The 21969-nt window shown below is 50.7% G+C and overlaps 1 protein-coding gene across 1 annotated transcript in view; it reads right to left on the bottom strand.

Moving 5' to 3' along the window:
• Positions 1 to 42: 42 nt before the first annotated feature.
• Positions 43 to 21969, bottom strand: part of LOC310949934 (atrial natriuretic peptide receptor 1-like) — a gene marked incomplete at both ends in the record, with an annotated part of 59616 nt that continues 37689 nt past the window's right edge. Inside the window, 17 exons of the mRNA XM_083917554.1 lie at positions 43 to 188; positions 413 to 511; positions 1354 to 1528; positions 2075 to 2143; positions 2974 to 3097; positions 4172 to 4318; positions 4420 to 4588; positions 8558 to 8713; positions 9924 to 10086; positions 10182 to 10253; positions 10572 to 10676; positions 10792 to 10869; positions 11141 to 11215; positions 11318 to 11435; positions 11738 to 11822; positions 13283 to 13418; positions 14104 to 14198. Coding sequence (XP_083773680.1) covers positions 43 to 188; positions 413 to 511; positions 1354 to 1528; positions 2075 to 2143; positions 2974 to 3097; positions 4172 to 4318; positions 4420 to 4588; positions 8558 to 8713; positions 9924 to 10086; positions 10182 to 10253; positions 10572 to 10676; positions 10792 to 10869; positions 11141 to 11215; positions 11318 to 11435; positions 11738 to 11822; positions 13283 to 13418; positions 14104 to 14198 — 2012 coding nt within the window. The remainder of the gene's footprint in view (positions 189 to 412; positions 512 to 1353; positions 1529 to 2074; positions 2144 to 2973; positions 3098 to 4171; positions 4319 to 4419; positions 4589 to 8557; positions 8714 to 9923; positions 10087 to 10181; positions 10254 to 10571; positions 10677 to 10791; positions 10870 to 11140; positions 11216 to 11317; positions 11436 to 11737; positions 11823 to 13282; positions 13419 to 14103; positions 14199 to 21969) is intronic.

The following is a 21969-nucleotide window of genomic DNA, read 5'->3' on the forward strand; positions in this document are numbered from 1 at the left end:
CGCTGCCCTCCGCCGCCCTCCGCCGTCCTCTGCGCCGTTCTGTCATTGGCCGTCGCTCTCTCCCAGTAGCCAATAGGTGGTCATCTTCCCTTTACCCTTGATGTCGATCTCTCCTCTCCGCTCCAACTGGAAGCAGTTGAACTCCAGCAGGACGTCGCGAGTCGCCGCCGACACGTGGATCTTCAGCGCTGCACAGACACACATGCGCACACACACACACACACACACACACACACACACACACACACACACACACACACACACACACACACACACACACACACACACACACACACACACAGACACACACACACACACACACACACATCACATGGAAAACCTTGACAGTATCTTCTGGCCGCACACACACATTTGAAAGCGCGGTGAGTCTGTGTGCCCGTGCGCTCCTGACCTTCTCCGGTGGACTCCATGCGTGAGGACGTGTTGACGGTGTCTCCGAACAAACAGTAACGCGGCATCTTCAGACCCACCACACCTGCGCACACCGGACCTGCAACACACACGACATAACACACAGCGTGAGTGTGTGTGTGAGCGTAGCTCGGGGCAGTACAGTGAAGGCATTCAAAGGTCTTTTTTAACCACTAATGCTGCTGAAAATAACAGCAAACCTCTGCAGCAGCATGAGAAGAGTCCCTACACACACAACAAAGCAGCAATCCGGCTGCTCAGTCTGACGTAACACCCTTTCAAAATAAGACTTCCGGGTCCAAACGCTCCACTGAAACAAAACAAACGGTTGAACGTGTGAACGATGGCGATCACCTCTTTCTTCACCTTTTCGTCGATAGGAAAGAGGTCAAAGACGATTACGCTGCTTTTTTAAAACTCAGATTTGTTTAAACAACCGCGGCGTTGGAGAAACACGAGGCTCGGACAGGAAATGATATTTTGAAAGTGTGTTACGTCACCACGGTTAGCTCGGGGCAGCACGGTGAAGGCATTCAAAGGTCTTTTTTAACCACTAATGCTGCTGAAAATAACAGCAAACCTCTGCAGCAGCATGAGAAGAGTCCCTACACATTTGTTTTTGTGTATTTTAATTTAATTCTAATTTATTTTCATGTTATTTATAATGATGCATTATTATAATCGTGTGCATGTGTCAGACCTCAGCATTTATCCTAACAACTAAACTAAACTCTTACACTTTTATGATTTTATCCTGTTTATTTAGTCATATTTATTCATATTTATTCACCCGATATTATTTTATTACAAAACAAACCAAACAAGAACAACTGCACTACATCATGTGAATATGTACATATGTACGTGTGCGGGACATTGCAGCTCTTCTGATCCTGGTTCAGTGTAAACGTGCGCGCTCACCGCTGTGGATCCCGATCCTCAGCCTCAGCTGCTGCTCTGAGCGGTGGCAGATCCTGAAGGTGCGGACGGCGTCCAGCAGGGCCAGGGACATGCGGGCGATCTCTCGGCCGTGCTGGTTCCCGTTCCTCACCGGCAGCCCGGACACCACCATGTATGCGTCGCCGATGGTCTCCACCTGGGGGCGCCGGAGAACCACAGACAACAGGTGAGAGTGTGAGAGGAACACTGGGGAAGTGCTTCCTCTGTGTTTCATTTTTTATTTATCTCACATGCAAACAAACGTCTTTTTAAATATATTTGAATGAAGAAGAAGAAGAAGAAGGAGGAGGAGAAGAAGAAGGAGGAGAAGAAGAAGAAGGAGGAGGAGGAGGAGGAGGAGGAGGAGAAGAAGAAGGAGAAGAAGACGAAGGAGAAGAAGGAAAAGAAGAAGAAGAAGACGCAGAAGAAGAAAAGACAAATAAGACGAAAAAGACGATAAATCCAAAAATGAAGAAAGAAAGAAAAAGATAAAGCTGAAGACACAAAGAAGACAGAAGAAGAAGAAGATGATGAAGAAGATGAAGATGATGAAGAAGAAGTAAAGACAAATACGATGAAGAACACGAAGAAAAACACAAAGACACAAGAAAGGAAGAGGAAGACAAAGATAAAGCTGAAGAACAAAAAGAAGATGAAGATGATGAAGAAGATGAAGATGATGAAGAAGTTGCCGACGTGTCACCTTGTAAACGTCAAAGTTGTCGATGATGGCGTCGAAGCAGGTGTAGAGGTCGTTCAGCAGAGTCACCACCTGCAGTCACAACAGCGTTTATGCTACACAGTGAGCTAACACTCAGGGGAGACCTACGCCGTAGGTACGCTCTAAGTCACGGGCCGTGTTACGTTCTGATACCAGGTAAAGTCTCAAATACCCTCCTCCCACTGTGCCTCCGTCCCGTGCCCCGTGCTTTAGGGTCCTTGTCCCCCCCTCCAGGCCCGTTTGTACTCACACTACCTGGGCCTCGGAGAATGCTTCTTGCTGCCTATAGGTCATCACGCCGTAACACGTCACACGCATTGATGACGTCATGGCGATGCGTGGCTTTGTTTCCAGATCTTTCCGTAGACCTCGGAGTTTTTGTGCGTCTTGTCGACTGTTTTTGAATCTTTTCATCGACCAAATCTGCAGTAAACACTCCACCTCCGCATCACACCAACGTGAACCTTTCACCGCCATTGTTTGAAATGTCCGCGCATGGTCCCTCCTTCTTTTTTCTACGTCCCAACAGGCGCACAGGAAATGACCTCAGAACCGCCGTAGGCCTCGTGCTCGCACACGTGTGCACGCTCGTGCTCGTACACGTGCAAACGTGCTTTACTAAAGCCCACCTCTCTCAGACGGGCCTTGGACGGCAAGCGTGCCGCTCCTAGACGTGGTACGGTTGCACTCACACTGGTCAAAGGAACCAGACTTTAACCGTGAAGCGTGTTTGGGCACGGGACTGAGGAACAGTGGGAGTGCGCCCTGAGTCAGAACGGACGCAGATGAAACCAGAGCAGAGTGAGAAACTAGTGATGTCCTGCGGGTTCAGTGTGTGTTTATGTGTTAATGACAGCAGTTACAGGAGTGGGGGGGCTCACCTGCATCGGGGTGCTCTCCGCGGAGATGGCAGTGAAACCCACGATGTCACTGAAGTAGATGGTGACGGAGTCAAAGGCCTCGGCCTGGACCGTCTCCCCGCGCTTCAGCTGCTCCGCCACGGAGCTGAGGAGAGGGAGGGGGGTGGGGGGGGTTACTATTATTATTATTATTATTATTAAAGCGGCAGGAGGCAGAGAGTAGACCACTTCCTGTCCTAAGCCCCTCCCACCTCACCACCACGTATATTAAAGTAATTGGTTAGAAAGGTCGTTGAGATGGTCGCCATGGTGATTTGACTAGATTAAGACAAATGGTGATACCTGTTAGTTGTCATGGTGACAGCACGGATCAGGAAGTGCGTCCCCACGCAGGGACCGCTGCTCGACTTTAGTCATAGTACTATGGGGTAGTATCTGTAGTACTGTGGTAGTATCTGTAGTACTGCAGTAGTACTCACTGAGGTAGTATCTGTAGTACTGCAGTAGTACTCACTGTGGTAGTATCTGTAGTACTGTGGTAGTACTCACTGTGGTAGTATCTGTAGTACTGCAGTAGTACTCACTGAGGTAGTATCTGTAGTACTGTGGTAGTACTCACTGTGGTAGTATCTGTAGTACTGCAGTAGTACTCACTGTGGTAGTACTGTGGTAGTATCTGTAGTACTGCAGTAGTACTCACTGAGGTAGTATCTGTAGTACTGCAGTAGTACTCACTGTGGTAGTATCTGTAGTACTGCAGTAGTACTCACTGTGGTAGTACTGTGGTAGTATCTGTAGTACTGCAGTAGTACTCACTGAGGTAGTATCTGTAGTACTGCAGTAGTACTCACTATGGTAGTATCTGTAGTACTGCAGTAATACTCACTGCGGTAGTATCTGTAGTACTGCAGTAGTACTCACTGCGGTAGTATCTGTAGTACTGCAGTAGTACTGTGGTAGTATCTGTAGTACTGCAGTAGTACTCACTGAGGTAGTATGTGTAGTACTGCAGTAGTACTCACTGAGGTAGTATCTGTAGTACTGCAGTAGTACTCACTGTGGTAGGATCTGTAGTACTGCAGTAGTACTCACTGCGGTAGTACTGTGGTAGTATCTGTAGTACTGCAGTAGTACTCACTGTGGTAGTATCTGTAGTACTGCAGTAGTACTCACTGCAGTAGTACTGTGGTAGTATGTGTAGTACTGCAGTAGTACTCACTGCGGTAGGATCTGGTAGAGCAGAGCCTCAGCCTTGCGCTTCTCCTCGTGGTACGCTTGCGTCCGCTCCTCCACCAGCTCCTCCAGGTTGTTGGCGTACTGCTCCATCCGCGACAGCAGGTTGTCCAGGATGTTGGTCCTCGACTCCCTGAACACACACAGCAAACGCAGATTAATCCGCCGCAGAAAATAGTCCCCGTATGGCCCCGGCTCTCTCAGGTGTATTTACCCATAACGATCCGAACTCACTTGTTCTGTTTGCGCAGCAGCAGGCGGATGTGGTTGAACTCGGGTCTCTCCGTCGGCTCCTCGGCCCAGCAGCGCTGCATCAGCTGGCCCAGCTCGGGGCTGTGACTCTGGGGGTCGACGGACGGCCGCAGGCAGGGCCACTCGCCCAGAACCACCCGGTCCACGATCTCTGCAGAGAGAGGGAGAGACGTTTAACGGATTCACGCCAATTTACACGTCTTTCTTCAGTGAATGGAAAGTTCAGGTCAGTGACTCGGGTGTGAGGTTATTAACAGGAGGCTGCAGAAGGCCCAGTTTTAGAGACAGAACTGGACAATCTGGGGAAACCACTGTCACGTCAGGGAGGAGGCTGAGTAACGCTCATGGGTGAGGTTCAACGTTGACGACGGGAAACACTCATGTTGATACAAAGTCCCCGTCCGAGGAAAACATCCGTAAAAACTCATTGAACAATGAACGAATGAACCCTGACACACTCTACACAGATCTGCAGCTTTTATTTACTTCATCCCACACCTTCTCCATATTGGTGTGGTGGTTTACACTGTTGCCTCACATTGAGAGGGTTCCCGGTTCAAATCCTGGTCATGGAGTTTGCATGTTGTCCCCGTGTCTGCGTGGGTTTTCTCCGGGTTCTCCGGTTTCCTCCCACAGTCCAAAGACGTGCAGGTGTTCGGTTCATTGATGACTCTAAATCACCCGTAGGTGTGAATGGTTGTCTGTCTCTGTTCGTCTCTATGTGTCCTGTGATAGACTGGCGTCCTGTCCAGGGTGGACCCCACCTCACGCCCGATGTCAGCTGGGATCAGCTCCAGCCCCCCGAGACCCGGACAGGGACAAGAGGTTGAAGATGAATGTATGAATGTTCTTTCAGTTTAGATTGTTGAATGAAGGGATGAAAGGGCAGCATTGTAAACCGGAGATAAGTGGTGTCTCAGACCTCCTCCTCTGGTTAGCCAAGGTCCAGTCCCAGCCTGGTCCTGGTCCTGGTCCTGGTGTCTCAGACCTCCTCCTCTGGTTAGCCATGGTCCAGTCCCAGCCTGGTCCTGGTCCTGGTGTCTTAGACCTCCTGCTCTGGTTAGCGATGGTTTCTCCACTTTTCAATAGATGCTTCTTTGACTCCTCTTTCAAACCATCTGTCCTCTCTGTCCAGGATGTGGACATTGTTGTCATCAAAGGAGTGGGCTTTCTCCTTGAGATGTTAGTGGGCAACAGAGTCCAGGCCTGGTCCCGGTCCTGGTCCAGTCCCAGCCTGGTCCTGGCTTTCTCCTTGAGGTGTGAGTGGGCAGCAGAGTCCAGGCCTGAGGAGGGAGCTCTCCTGTGTGGGGCCGTGCGTTCATGCAGTGGTTCTTTTGTTTCTCCAGTGTAGAGATCTTTGCGTCCCTCGCTGCATTAACAGCATAAAGCAGATCGCTTTTGTTTTTAATTATTATGAGTTGGAGTTGAAACCCACGTCTCCACGCTTCATCTGTGACTCCACTCTCAGTCTTTTCTGTCCTCTGCGGTTTTGGAAACACCAACGTTTCCATGTCAACTTTGAGCCTCTTTTAACTGCACGCACTGGCGTTTCCATTCGACCGCGAGCCCGTGTGAGAGAAATGAGGCCTTGGCTCAGACTGCAGCTGCTCTCAGAGCGCTCGACACTTCAGCTCCTGGAAAGTGCTTTGGGAAATGGAACTGGCGAGGACGAGCGACCGCTGAGTGACGGGGGCGTCTTCCAGCTGGCAGCGGAAACACAAAAGAAGAGTCCAGTCTCTCTCTCTCTGCACCTCTCAGTCGGACCGTCTCCCTCCCTCTGCCTCTCCTGCTGCATCAGGAGGTAATTGCCGGTTTCAGTCGCGTCAAGCTCCGTCTCTAATTTCCCTCATTCAGTCGCCGTCACGACTCCATCGCTCCGAATCCCTGCGTCCGGCCGCCGCCGACCCGCGCTTTTGTTCGGCTGCTGCTGTCGGCAGACACTGGAACATATCCATCCATCATAACCGTCTGATGCTTTGAGTCTTTGAGTCATTTCTGCTTCTTTGGTGTTTTGATGTTTAAAAATATAATTCATCATTTCGTTGTCTCTTAATAATAATAATTTCTCTAAATGAGAGGAACCATCCTGTCGGCTCTGTGCGAACCCAAACCAAAGGTGTGTGTGTGTGTGTGTGTGTGGGTGTGTGTGCTGAAGCTGCAGCGCGTTGATTTCTGTTTGTTCCATCTGCAGCAAAAAGACAAACGTCCAAACTGAACGTTCAGTCCTCCCGACTCCACCTCACTTCAGACCTCAGCTGAAAAAAACAACCCGAGACGTCAGGAAACTCCACTTTCCAGGATAAAGTGGTTTTGACCGACCAAACAAACTAATCCTTTAAGCTCCTTCCCACAGTTTTCACATCTGTAATTTATTCCTGCAGACACTTATCAGAGCAGCAACTGTGCTGTCAGCATGTGGCTCCCAGAGCACCGACACGGCCCCAGAATAGGTTTGTTCAGACCAGACTCTCTTTAGAAAGACACAAACACATCCATGGTGCTTTATGAGGACATTCACAGAGCCTCAGGACTTCACTCCTGATGCTTCCTGGTTCACCTCATCAACAACGGTCTAAAAACCGTAAAGATGTGATTCATGCAGACGTGAATAATGGTTTTTAAGTCCAACGGTGCCTCCTCCCAGCTGGGACCCTGGGCGCCCCCCTAGGGAGGTGTTCCAGGCACGTCCAGCTGGGAGGAGGCCTCGGGGAAGACCGAGGACCAGGTGGAGAGATTAGATCTCCACACTGGCCTGGGAACGCCTCAGGATCCCCCAGTTAGAGCTGGTTAATGTGGCCCGGGAAAGGGAAGTTTGGGGTCCCCTGCTAAAGCTGCTGCCCCCGGTCTAACGTGCATGAAGCTGGTGTTCAACGCCACTTTTGATCGTTAGCCCTTTTTTTGGGACAGAGGAAATGAGGCGGAGTCAAAGTCTGACAAGATGGCGACTCCCGTAGGCGAGGACGATTGGATCAAGTTGAGAGAACGGACCTCGACAGAGACTCTACGTCTGTTTTTATACAGTTTTTGATTCCCGAGGTTAATGGAACGCATCATAAGTGCTGACATCGGGCGTGAGGCGGGGTCCACCCTGGACAGGACGCCAGTCTATCACAGGACACATAGAGACGAACAGAGACAGACAACCATTCACACCTACGGGTGATTTAGAGTCATCAATGAACCGAACACCTGCACGTCTTTGGACTGTGGGAGGAAACCGGAGAACCCGGAGAAAACCCACGCAGACACGGGGACCACATGCAAACTCCACACAGAAGGGACCCAGCCGGGATTTGAACCAGGAGGTGACAGTGCTAACCACCACTCCACCGTGCCGCCCTTGAACTAGAAAAGAAAAGAGAGCTGATGTTCCTACAACACCACAGTTTGGTGTCAGGATCCCATCCTGGCAGTCCTTCCCTTTCCCTTTGGTTCGTGTGTTTGTCCCCCTCTGTCTGTGTTTCCCCTCTCTGTGTTTGTCTGTTTGGAGACGGGAGGCATGGTTCTGGACCAGCTGACTCCAATACCACTGATTACCTCCCCAACAGTATAAGAAGCCGGATGTGGGGCCGGATCGTTTCATCATCTACGCGGTATTGTGCTTTGTTCGTAGGCTCCTCTTTGTTGAAAGTGATTCAGCTCCTTGTTTTTCCACGTTCATCGTTTCTTTGTTTCTTTTTGTTTTAGTTACCCGTGATCCTGTTTCCCCGTCTGCTTGCCGACCACCCGCTCGTGTTTTCCCCCTGATCGTCTCGCTGTCGTTTGATTCTTCACCTTCACTGGACTCGCTCTGGAGAGCTGTACCTTCACCTGGACCCCGCTCCTTTCTCCCCTGCTCACCGGACACTTTTGTACATAGCTTTGTCATTAAAGACTCGTTAAGACCAGACTTTGTTTCCGTGTCTGCATTTGGGTCCCAGCTCTCCGTGTTTCTCCCAGAACCGTTCACGACATTTGGAGCGTTTTTAGTCTCCGCCATCACTGATGTCGTTGCGGCGAGAATCGACGCAGAGTTCGGCGTCGTTGCTGTGCGATGAACCGCCAGAAAAAACGTTTATTGATGAAAGGAATTAATAACAGTGATTAAGTTCCCACTCACTCTCCGTACACTGCGTCCTACCTTTGGGGCTGAGGGGGTCCCCCTCCAGGTAAAAGGCTCCTCGGCGCAGCGCCACCTCCTGGAGGACGATGCCGAAGCTGTAGACGTCTCCTTTCTGGGTTCCCTGAGGAGGAGGAGACTCCATCCGCAGCAGCTCTGGAGCCATCCACAGCCTCTCTGCAGATTTAAATGGATTTGAACCACGACATGAAACTTTAGGACACTTTAGGTCCTGAGGCAAAAGTTCTTACGCTAATTTTGTTTGGTTTTATTTCTGCATTTATCACTCATCAATGACTAAACTTGCATTTAGATTGGCTCCTTATCCGGTCTTTAAGTCCCATTAAAACTCTCGGTCGCACTCCCACTGTGCCTCCGTCCCGTGCCCCAGCACGTTTCATGGCTTAAGTCTGGTTCCTTTGACCAGTGTGAGTGCAACCGTACCACGTCTAGGAGCGGCACGCTTGCCGTCCACGGCCCGTTTGGGAGAGGTGGGCTTTAGTAAAGCACGTTTGCACGTGTACGAGCACGAGCGTGCGCACGTGTACGAGCACGAGCGTGCGCACGTGTACGAGCACGAGCGTGCGCACGTGTACGAGCATGAGGCCTACGGCGGTTCTGAGGTCATTTCCTGTGCGCCTGTTGGGACGTAGAAAAAAGAAGGAGGGACCATGCGCGGACATTTCAAACAATGGCGGTGAAAGGTTCACGTTGGTGTGATGCGGAGGTGGAGTGTTTACTGCAGATTTGGTCGATGAAAAGATTCAAAAACAGTCGACAAGACGCACAAAAACTCTGAGGTCTACGGAAAGATCTGGAAACAAAGCCACGCATCGCCATGACGTCATCAATGCGTGTGACGTGTTACGGCGTGATGACGTATAGGCAGCAAGAAGCATTCTCCGAGGCCCAGGTAGTGTGAGTACAAACGGGCCTGGAGGGGGGGACAAGGACCCTAAAGCACGGGGCACGGGACAGAGGCACAGTGGGAGGGCGCCCTAAGACTCTTTCCATCGTCAGGACGGGCCCCAACAAACAACAAAATACCTCACTGCAGCGATCGTCACGTGGAGGGCAGGAGAACCGTCCGGGTCAAAGTCTAACGTCACCCGTCAAAAGGAAAAGAGGCTTCTGGTGACGGAGATTGATGAGAACGGTTCTTTCTACTGTTTGTTTTTAAACAAAGCACTGCTTGTGTTTATATGACATTAAATAAAATCCTTCTTTTGTTAAATAAAAAAACAAACATGAAAAAGTTTTGGCATCAGCACTGAAACGTAACGAGCGCAGACGCAGCCCTCCACGATGAGAAATGACTCTGATACTGACGTGATTTCATGGATGAGTAACTTCCTGTGTGGGTGAAAGGGATGAAGCGTGGACTCACGGGCGTAGTAGGAATGAGCGTCTTTCCCCGAGTCGCTCTCAGATCTGAAGCTGGACAAACCGTAGTCTGTGATCTTCAGGACGAAGCGGTTGTCCACCACGCAGTTGGACGACTTGAGTTTCCCGTGAGAGAAGATGACGCTGTTGTGGAGGAACACCATGCCCTGCAGGGAGACGGAGGGGAGACGGAGGGGAGACGGAGGGTATGATAATAATGATGATGACGTCATTATTAAAGAACAGGAAGTAAGAAACGGACCTTGACGATGTCGTTGATGAGAGAATATTTGAACATCCAGTCGAGAGTGATGCTGTCGTTCTCCAAGATGTCCTGCAGACAGACAGGTAAACACACAGACAGGTAAACACACAGACAGGTAAACACACAGACAGTTAAAGACACACAGACAGACAGACGGGCAGACAGACAGGCAGGCAGGCAGACAGACAGACAGGTGTACCTGCAGACAGGCAGACAGACAGACAGACAGACAGACAGACAGACAGACAGACAGGTGTACCTGCAGACAGACAGACAGACAGACAGACAGACAGGTGTACCTGCAGACAGACAGACAGACAGGTGTACCTGCAGACAGATAGACAGACAGACAGACAGACAGACAGACAGACAGACAGACAGGTGTACCTGCAGGCTCCCTCTGGGACAGTACTCGGTGATAATGCAGGTGTTTGGAGGGTCGATGCACGAGCCGATGAACCGGGTCAGGTGTTCGTTCTGAACGTCCCGCATCTACGCAAACACAAAACACACACACACACACACTGTGACAGGTAAGAGACAGACAGGTGAAGACAGACAGACAGGTGAAGACAGACAGACAGGTCCAGAACCGTCACACACTCACATGTTTGAGCTCAAACAGGACCATCCTGTTCAGCTCGATGCGTTTCCTGTTGGTGTATTTGATGGCAACGAGGTTTCCCTGCAAACACACACACACACACACACACACACACACACACACACACACACACACACACACACACACGTTTAGACGACTAAAGGAGACGGTTAAGTTTAAACGATACAGAAATGTGACATGTTTTATCTTGGAGTGGAAAATGTGACTCTCGCTGTTTAAAAGTCACTTCCTGAATAGACAGGAAGTGACTTTTAAACAGCGAGTGATTCAAAGAGCTGATGACGTGTATGTCGGACACACTCAGCACACACTCACACACTCACACACTCACCTTATAGTATCCTGTCTTTGCAAAGACCTGCAGGTTCCCGTCTCCGGTCATCAGGGAGCCGTAGTTTGAGCCTCTCTGCAGACAGACACAGAGTTTAGACACGACTTTAGTCTGAAAATACTACGCCTTTATTGTGAAAATACTACGCCTTTATTGTGAAAATACTGTGGTGCAGACCAGAGACAGGGTGATCCGGCTGCCGCTGCGCAGAACCTTGTCCAGGTTGCTCATCTGGATGTCGTCCCAGGAAATCCTCCAGAGCTGAGCCACCAGCTCCTTCTCCAGCTTCATCCTCCTGCACACACACACACACACACACACACACACGCACGCACACACACACATGCACACACACACGCACACACACACACACACACACAGACACACACGCACGCACGCACACACACACACACACACACACACACACACACGCACACACACACACACACACGCACACACACACACACACACGCACACACGCATGCACACACACACACACACGCACACACACACACACACACACACGCACACACGCTTATATTCTTGTATAAAAGTGCTGAGGGAAGAGGAACCGTGAGCGCGGCGTGAACAGCTCACCTGTAGATGAAGATGGTGACAGTGAGGGTCATCGTGAAGATGAAGAAGAGCACGATTGAAACCATCTGATGGATGGTGACGGTCTCTGTCGGGGAGAGCACAGAGAGACTCTTAAATGACCTTTGACGGTGCGCTGTAAACCGCGTCGGCCATGTTGTTCTTCCTCACGAGCGACCGTAGCAACGCTCAACGCTGCTCGAACGTTACAGACGCATCCGGCGAAGTACTGGAAGTGAACGAGCCGCCATTACTGCTCTACTACTGTATGTGTGCGTTTACCTCATAAAGAGCGCCCCTGTCTGAGGCCGTACGGTCTACAGGGATTCAAACCTTTACCTCATGAAGAGCGCCCCTGTCTGAGTCCGTACGGTCTACAGGGATTCAAAGCTTTACCTCATGAAGAGCGCCCCTGTCTGAGTCCATACGGTCTACGCGGATTCAAACCTTAACCTCATGAAGAGCGCCCCTGTCTGAGGCCGTACGGTCTACATGGATTCAAACCTTTACCTCATGAAGAGCGCCCCTGTCTGAGGCCGTACGGTCCACGCGGATTCAAACCTTTACCTCATGAAGAGCGCCCCTGTCTGAGGCCGTACGGTCTACGCGGATTCAAACCTTTACCTCATGAAGAGCGCCCCTGTCTGAGGCCGTACGGTCTACAGGGATTCAAACCTTTACCTCATGAAGAGCGCCCCTGTCTGAGGCCGTACGGTCTACGTGGATTCAAACCTTCACCTCATGAAGAGCGCCCCTGTCTGAGGCCGTACGGTCTACAGGGATTCAAACCTTTACCTCATGAAGAGCGCCCCTGTCTGAGGCCGTACGGTCTACTTGGATTCAAACCTTCACCTCATGAAGAGCGCCCCTGTCTGAGGCCGTACGGTCTACAGGGATTCAAACCTTTACCTCATGAAGAGCGCCCCTGTCTGAGGCCGTACGGTCTACGCGGATTCAAAACTTTACCTCATGAAGAGCGCCCGTCTGAGGCCGTACGGTCTACGCAGATTCAAACCTTTACCTCATGAAGAGCGCCCCTGTCTGAGTCCATACGGTCTACGCGGATTCAAACCTTTTCCTCATGAAGAGCGCCCCTGTCTGAGGCCGTACGGTCTACATGGATTCAAACCTTTACCTCATGAAGAGCGCCCCTGTCTGAGGCCGTACGGTCTACATGGATTCAAACCTTTACCTCATGAAGAGCCTCCCTGTCTGAGTCCATACGGTCTACGCGGATTCAAACCTTTACCTCATGAAGAGCGCCCCTGTCTGAGGCCGTACGGTCTACGCAGATTCAAACCTTTACCTCATGAAGAGCGCCCCTGTCTGAGGCCGTACGGTCTACAGGGATTCAAACCTTTACCTCATGAAGAGCGCCCCTGTCTGAGGCCGTACGGTCTACGCGGATTCAAACTTTAGTCTGAAATACTACGACTTTAGTTTCAGACTCTTGTTTCTCATCGGTGAATCTTTCCGCCTCTAAAAACAGAAACTAAAAGACGCAGCATGTGACTGAAGTAAAGCTGGGAGCCTGTTTGGTCGACTGACTTGCGACGCAGACGGGGTTGTCGTTCTTGAAGCCGCAGACGGGAACATCTGGAGGACAGACACCACCGGGCCACTGCAGCGTTGTCCCGGGTATGGCGGTCAGCTGCTCCTCTGAACTGTTGTACACCAGAACTATCTGCAAAAAACAAAAACATGACAGGATGAGACGGCCTCCGGAGCAGCAGGGGGGAGAGACGGGGCGCCCACGCGGCGTGAAAAGATCCGGCGAGCAATGCTAGCTTAGCGCCTGGCTCTGCTAACGTTTCCGCTGCTCTTTTGGTCTTTACTGCAAAACCTCACTTCCGCGTCTCTCCGCAAGTTGGGTTATTTAGAAGTTTAAGTCTGCGGGGATTCGATCGGCAACATGATTTCTGGGAACCGAAGGGTCCCCGGTTCGAGTCCCTGTGTGGACCATGAATGGAGCATGGACTGGTGGCTGGAGAGGTGCCAGTTCATCTCCTGGGCACTGCCGAAGTGCTGTTGAGCAAGGCACCGAACCCCACAACAGCCCCCTCGCTCTAACATCTCTCCATTAATTGCATGTTTATAGGTCCGGTGTGTGTGTGTGCGTGTGTGTGTGTGTGTGTGTGTGTGTGTGTGTGTGTGTGTGTGTGTGTGTGTGTGTGTGTGTGTTCGTAATTCTGGCCTGTGTGTGTGTGTGCGTGTGTGTGTGTGTGTGTGTGTGTGTGTGTGTGTGTGTGTGAGTGTGTGTGTGTGTTCGTAATTCTGGCCTGTGTGTGTGTGTGCGTGTGTGTGTGTGTGTGTGTGTGTGTGTGTGTGCATACAGGTGTTTATGAATATGAATATAATAAGGCGTTGACCTGGAAGGCGCTGGTGTTGGTGTCGATCACGTCCCACAGAGCGAAGTCCGTCTCTCGGTCCCCGTTCTCGTCCAGGTGCACGAGTCCAGTGACGCCTGAGGGAACACGCAGAGTCCAAACAGAACCAGGGATTAATAATCCAGGAGGAGAGGAGGAGGAAGAAGAGGAAGAGGGGAGGAGGAGGAGAGGAGGAACCAGGGATTAATATGGAGCTACTCGGCCGGGTCTGACCAACCTGGCAACCCCACGGCTGGACTCCAGGAGACTCTAGATGGAGCCGTTCTGATCGTTCTACACATTCAACCTTTAATGTTTGTTTATTTGTTGAGAGGAGGAGGAGGAGGAGGAGAGGAGGAGGAGGAGGAGGAGGAGGAGGAGGAGGAGAGGAGGAGGAAGAGGAGGAGAGGAGGAGGAGGAGAAGAGGGAAGGAGGAGGAGGAGGAGAGAGGAGGAGAGAGGAGAGGAGGAGGAGGAGGAGAGGTGGAGGAAGAGGAGAGGAGGAGGAGGAGGAGAGGTGGAGGAAGAGGAGAGGAGAGGAGGAGGAGAGGAGGAGAGAGGAGAGGAGGAGGAGGAGGAGGAGGAGAGGAGGAGGAGGAGGAAGAGGAGGAGAGAGGAGAGGAAGAGGAGGAGAGGAGATGAGGAGGAGGAGGAGGAGAGGAAGAAGAAGAGGAGGTGGAGAAGAGGAGGAGGAGGAGAGGAGGAGAGGAGGAGAGGAAGAAGAAGAGGAGGAGGAGAGGAAGAAGAAGAGGAGGTGGAGAAGAGGAGGAGGAGGAGAGGAGGAGAGGAGGAGAGGAAGAAGAAGAGGAAGAGGAGAGGAGGAGGAGAGGAGGAGGAGGAGAGGGGGTCAACACTGATTTGTGGATGGAAAAAATGAAAATAGCCATAAGAGGTTAATTACAGCCAATTACGTGCGAGTGTGTGTGTGTGTGTGTGTGTGTGTGTGTGTGTGTGTGTGTGTGTGTGTGTGTGTGCGTGTGTGTGTGTTGGCTGTTAAGACTCGTCTCCATAGAAACAAGGCAATTAGGCGTGAGCAGAGAGCAGCAGTGGTCAGAGATCAAACAACGGCTCCAATCACACAAAATCATCACCACCAGGATTAATAACAATAATAATAATTACAGCCAATTACCAGTGTGTGTGTGTGTGTGTGTGTGTGTGTGTGCGTGTGTGTGTGTGTGTGTGTGTGTGTGTGTGTGTGTGTGTGTGTGTGTGTGTGTGTCTGTGTGTGTGTCAGTGTTCACAGGTGTCTTTTGCTTAGTTTGTACTTGAATCTTGAATCTTTCCTTGTGTGTCTATTGTATCAGTGACAATGGTGAAATACGCGTTGGATGAATGAATGAATGGATGAATGTATGAATGAATGGATGGATGGACGGGCGAACGAACATACAGACGAAGGAACGGACGGACGGACGAACGGATGAATGAATGGATGAATGGATGGATGGATTGTTAGAAGGATGGATGGATGAATGAGCTGGTGATGGACGTATGAAACAGTGTCTGAACATGCACAGTATAAATGTGTTGTGTGTGTAAAGGTCGTTTCTGTTGTCGTCGAACATAAAAGGAGAAATGTGAGGGGGTCAGACGATGATGAGGCGGCGGGCGGCGCTCGGATGTCTGTAGGTCGCACGCTGACATTTCAGAGACGGGCGCATCGGACGTGGGGGGAGGATGGGGGGAGGGGCAGGGTGGCGGACGGGGGGGGGGGTGTTGCTCCTGCTGCATAGATCTTATTAAAGTCATAAATTCATCCGCTGTGACTTTTATGTTCTCTGGTTAGTGATGCATGTGTGTGTGTGTGTGTGTGTGTGTGTGTGTGTGTGTGTGTGTGTGTGTGTGTATGTGTTTGTGAGCGTGCGTGTGTTTGTGTGTGTGTGTGTGTGTGTGTGTGTGTGTGTGTGTGTGTGTGTGTGTGTGTGTGTGTGTGTGTGTGTGTGTGTGTGTGTGTGTGTGTGTATGTGAGCGTGCGTGTGTGTGTGTGTGTGTGTGTGTGTGTATGTGCGTGTTTGTGTGCGTGTGTGTTTTTATGTGTGTGTGTGTGTGTTTGTGTGTGTGTGTGTGCCTGTGCATGTGCGTGTGTGTTTTTATGTGTGTGTGTGTGTGTTTGTGTGTGTGTGTGTGTGTGTATGTGCGTGTTTGTGTGCGTGTGTGTTTTTATGTGTGTGTGTGTGTGTTTGTGTGTGTGTGTGTGCCTGTGCATGTGCGTGTGTGTTTGTATGTGTGTGTGTGTGTGTTTGTGTGTGTGTGTGTGCCTGTGCATGTGCGTGTGTGTTTTTATGTGTGTGCGTCTTTCAACACTTTATTATACTTTATATAGAGTTTCAACACATTACTTGTATTATTATTATTATTATGTAGAGTTTGAACACTTTATTTTAATTATTATTATTATTATTAAAACACTTTCTAACACTTGTGTTGTGGTTCTGGTTCTGGGTGTGGACGGCCCTGGAGCAGCCTGTGACGTCACACCGCGCCCTCCTCTGCTCTGAACCGACGCGTCCACTTCCTGTGCGTCACATCCAAACAGAGGTCGTTTTGAGGTCGTGAGCCGATGACGGATGCGTCCGTCTGTCTGTGCTGGTCGCTGCATTAACATCGGTGCTGAACCGGACGGACACCGATCCGTCAGACGCGCTGAGACGTGGCCGTCCATTAGTTAATGGAGCGGAAACAGCCGAGCGAGCTGTAACCCGATCCCCGCACGGGCCCTGGCCCCCCCCCATCCTCTCCGGTCCTGGTCGTCATGGAAATGATCTCTGATGAAATCTCATCACTCCGCCTCACATCTCACTCTCCCATTCATGCTTCTCCCTCACATAACGGGTTCTCTGGGTCCAGATGGATGTAAACAGGTTCTCTGGGTCCAGATGGATGTAAACAGGTTCTCTGGGTCCAGATGGATGTAAACGGGTTCTCTGGGTCCAGATGGATGTAAACGGGTTCTCTGGGTCCAGGTGTGTGAATGTAAACGGGTTCTCTGGGTCCAGATGGATGTAAACAGGTTCTCTGGGTCCAGATGGATGTAAACGGGTTCTCTGGGTCCAGATGGATGTAAACAGGTTCTCTGGGTCCAGGTGTGTGAATGTAAACGGGTTCTCTGGGTCCAGGTGGGTGGATGTAAACAGGTTCTGAGGGTCCAGATGGATGTAAACTGGTTCTCTGGGTCCAGATGAATGTAAATGGGTTCTGAGGGTCCAGATGGATGTAAACGGGTTCTCTGGGTCCAGATGAATGTAAACAGGTTCTCTGGGTCCAGATGAATGTAAATGGGTTCTGAGGGTCCAGATGGATGTAAACAGGTTCTGGGTCCAGATGGATGTAAACGGGTTCTCTGGGTCCAGATGAATGTAAACGGGTTCTCTGGGTCCAGATGAATGTAAACAGGTTCTGGGTCCAGATGGATGTAAACGGGTTCTCTGGGTCCAGATGAATGTAAACGGGTTCTCTGGGTCCAGATGAATGTAAACAGGTTCTCTGGGTCCAGATGGATGTAAACTGGTTCTGAGGGTCCAGATGGATGTAAACAGGTTCTCTGGGTCCAGATGAATGTAAACGGGTTCTCTGCACACAGAACCTTTGTTCCTCTGCAGCGTGTTAAGCACACAGGAACCACCGGCGCTGGTCGGGTTTTCAGCAGACCTGTTTTGGTCCTGGAACCTGTTGCCTAGTAACAAGGATCACCTCATCCCAGTGTTTGTCCTATGAATCAAAGATGAGAACGGGCCGACAGACCTCATTAGAACGTCAGCGCTCCGCGGGTCAGACTCGGTTACACAGACACCTACAGCACGAACGCACCTGATCATCTACGGCAGCCGGGAGGGGACACGAGGGACGGGGGAGACTTCTGCCCCTGCTCCCCCTCCACGTGCCGGAGCGACTCAGACAGGTTCACAATGTGTGTGTTTGTGTGTTTGTGTTACTTTAGTCTTTAGTCGTCTAAACGTAACCGTCGTCTTTAGTCACAGGGGCCAGTAGGTAAGTCTTTAAAACACTCTTTAATAAACTCTGGCTTCACTAACGACGCTGCTGCTACTTTTTGTGTCACAACATGGTGAAAAATGTCTTTAAATGTTAAAAATATTCAGTTTAATGTGAAATCAAACAGAGAAAATCTGAGATTTGTAGGTTTCAGAGGCTGAAAACAACTTTTTCTGATGAAAACTTAAAAGAAAAATGACTTCATGGGTAAATTCATGTGAGATTATAGAAACAAAAATAAGATTAAATATGTTCATAGATCCAAATGTGACCAAAGAAAGTGTTTGAATGTATGCAGGGTTTCTGCAGCTTTAACTAAAGTCACATTCAAACATTTCCAGACTTTTCCACATCAAACCAAAGTCAATCCCAAAGGAAGGAGCCCAGTGCTGCTTTGTTGTGTGTGTAGGGACTCTTCTCATGCTGCTGCAGAGGTTTGTGTTATTTTCAGCAGCATTAGTGGTTAAAAAAGACCTTTGAATGCCTTCACCGTGCTGCCCCGAGCTAATCACTGTTAGCCACGTCCGGCTGTTAGCATCTCTCCTGGATTTCTACCTTAATGGTTGTTACAGAAAAAACTGTCTCAGTGGATTATTGATGATTACAGTGCAGACTGTAAGGAACCGATGTTGTGGGTTACCTGTGTATAAACTGCTCCTATAGGTGGAAGCAACAGCCTTCTGATCCAGAATATCACCTTTAATGCGAGGGGCCGCATTTCACAGCAGGGGTGCTGAATACGGCACAACACCGGTGTTACACTTTAAAGCGCGGCACATCTCATCTCATCTCATCTTCAGCCTCTGATCCTGGATCAGGTCTCAGGGGCAGCAGCTCCAGCAGGGGACCCCAAACTTCCCTTTCCCGGGCCACATTAACCAGCTCTAACTGGGGGATCCTGAGGCGTTCCCAGGCCAGTGTGGAGATCTAATCTCTCCACCTGGTCCTGGGTCTTCCCCGAGGCCTCCTCCCAGCTGGACGTGCCTGGAACACCTCCCTAGGGAGGCGCCCAGGGTTCATCCTTACCAGATGATCCTGAACCACCTCAACTGGCTCCTTTCAACGCAAAGGAGTAGCGGGTCTGAGCCACGGCCTCAGATTTAGAGGTGCTGATCCTCATCCCGGCCATTTCCCACTCACACTGACCAACGACGCCAACATGAACGCGCTGAAACAGCCCCGCCCTCTGAACGCGCTCTCGTTTCTGTTGAAGTGACTAAACGGGCCAGTGTGGCAGCGTTGTGTCACATCGCTCTCTTTTCATCCGCCTCCTCCACACTTTTGCAGCAGGTTCTGTCATTTTCCGGGTCTCAGCGCGGAGGTCGACCCCTGAGCGAAACCCGTGTGAAGTGTGTGTGTGTGTGTGTGTGTGTGTGTGTGTGTGTGTGAAGCATCAGCTCTGACTCATCTGTCAGAGAATCATTATCAGCCCGGAGCAGAGAGCCCTTATCAGGCGGCCTCCCTCACAGGTGCTGTCAGAGACGAGCTGTGGGGCTGCAGGGAGGCTAAAGGACGCCGCCGCGCAGTGATGGACGTCCACGGTGGAGAAAGGAGAGACGGGCGGAGGAGCGGAGATAGGAGAGCGGAGCGCTGTTTTTAGGGAGGGGTGGGTCTCCTCCACCATCTTCCAGGGGCTTCTGACCACGTGACGAGGAGAGAAGAGAGGGAACGAAGGATGAAACGACAGAAATGAGACGGAGAGAAAAGAGAAGACAGGAAATGAAGGGCTGTAACTGAAGATTCACACTTTACCTTCAGCAAAACTCTCCTTTAGTCGTCTAAACTTAACCGTCTCCTTTAGAGAATAAACTTAACCGTCTCCTTCTGGACGTGACTTTTTAAAGCTTCTTTAATGGTCGACCTGAAAATGTCAAACGTGTTTATTGAAGCTGCGTTTCCCTCACTTCACTCACAGTTTGGGTTTCTTTGACCCCGGGGTCACGACGAGGCCACGCCAGCAGAGGCGCTGACGGAGGGAAAACAAACAAGCTGTGGACGCACCGCTGACCCTGAACGCACTTACAGAGTTTTCACCAGGACCGGAAACTGTGATGAAAAGGAAAAAGCAACAAAAACCAGAATCAGTGAAATACTGATGGGTCGATTGGCTGAGACGAGGAGCGAGTTGGCGTTGTGGGCGCCGTGGGCGGGGCCAAGGGTCGGACCAGACCGAGGGTGGAGACTCTGTGAGTTTAGTTACAAACAGAGGTAGTTGGTGGAGTTTGGTGTCAGTCATCAGCTGGATCTGCGGCTGACGCGCGGAAACCTGGATCTGCGGCTGACGCACGGAAACCTGGATCCGCGGCTGACGCGCGGAAACCTGGATCTGCGGCTGACGCGCGGAAACCCGGATCTGCGGCTGACCCATACCAGAGCGAGCGGAGCGAGGGCTAGGGAGTGGCATCTGAACCGCAGGCTCGCTCCGGTGCAGTGGGTCCGGCCAGGTTCCCAAATCTTCTTCCAGAACCTTTCATGGAGTTTTTCCTGAAAACCAAAGAGACGCTGAAAAGATGGCTGCCAGTCCGCTCCACTCAGCGGATTGACTGAGATGGGAGCTGAAATAAAAAGCTCATCAGACTGTCGCCCTTTTCTGCGCGGATAACGCACTTCATCTGTCATCCACGTATTTACTTCTGTAGAAATTACGTCTGGAATTTTGGGGCGGGCCGGTGGACCAGTGGTTGGAGTGGTTCCCCCACGTAAAAGAAGCGAAGGTCCTCGGGTTGGACTCCGACCTGCGGCCCTCTGCTTAACGTCTCCCCCCTCTCTCTCACTCTATTTCCTGTCCTTCCTAAATGATAAAGGCTTGAAAAACTACCAAAGGTATAATCTTTAAGAAACGACGTCCAGAGCAAAGAAGAGAATCAGGAGACGTAGCATCAGATGCCAAACTCCCCGGCGGAGCAGGACGCACGGGCAGACGGCGTCACCCTGCATCCTCGTCACCTCCGGCGGCGTGTCATGATGAGTTTGACCTCGGGGTCGGCAGTCATTTCATGTGAGAGGGTGAGCGGGTGAGAGGGTGTCGCTGTGCTCAGGCGGCGAGGGCTCACTTTGGAGCGACGCTCTTCAGAGAACATCCTTTCGTGTCAAAAGCCTTCGTCGTTAATGAAAGCCTGAGTGTAAACGGAGGCGAGCGATACCTCCCACGCCGTGACAACTCTTCAATCCACACTTCAAAGACCAACAACACCTTTCACAGTCGAGCTGATGGGATGATCTGTCTGTCTGTCCGTCTGTCTGGTCTATTACAGGCAACAGAAGCATCGCTGCAGTGTTAGCCTACCGTTAGCTAGCAGCTAGCTACACGCTGTTAAAAGCTTAAAGTCCTATTCTGCTGTCCCCTGGTTTCTGTCATATATATGTTTTTTTATTTATTTATTTGTTTATTTCGGGCGTGTCAGTTCGATAAATCATCATCTCACATTATCTGAGTTTACAGTGACGGAACGGGAAAACAGGAAAAGCAAAAGCGTTGTTTTCGGCGCCGTTGCTTCATGGTTTCTTGTTTCCGGGTCTAAAACCACTGCAGTGGAGTGGGGAGCACGTGCAGACGAGAAGCACGATAGTAACCCCAGGAACGCTGTTTAAACACACGAATAATCAGGAACTGAAGGAGTTCTCTAGGTCTGTTAACGGGGGATGAGGACTCTGATTCGGGTACAGTGTTTACGTGGTGTTTGACCTGAACCTGAATATGATCTGGTTCTTAAACTGCAGGGAAACAAACTGTGTGTTTCTTTCCAATGCTACGCTGACGACACACAGATATACCTCTAACTGAGACCTGAGAAGCCTGTTTGTTGTTTTAGACTGCAGGGAAACACACTGACTGATGACACAACCTTTAACTTGCACAAAAAAGTCAAAATAGATA

Source organism: Echiichthys vipera (genome assembly GCF_963691815.1).
Source record: "Echiichthys vipera genome assembly, chromosome: 8".
In the NCBI taxonomy this organism is placed as follows: domain Eukaryota; kingdom Metazoa; phylum Chordata; class Actinopteri; order Perciformes; family Trachinidae; genus Echiichthys; species Echiichthys vipera.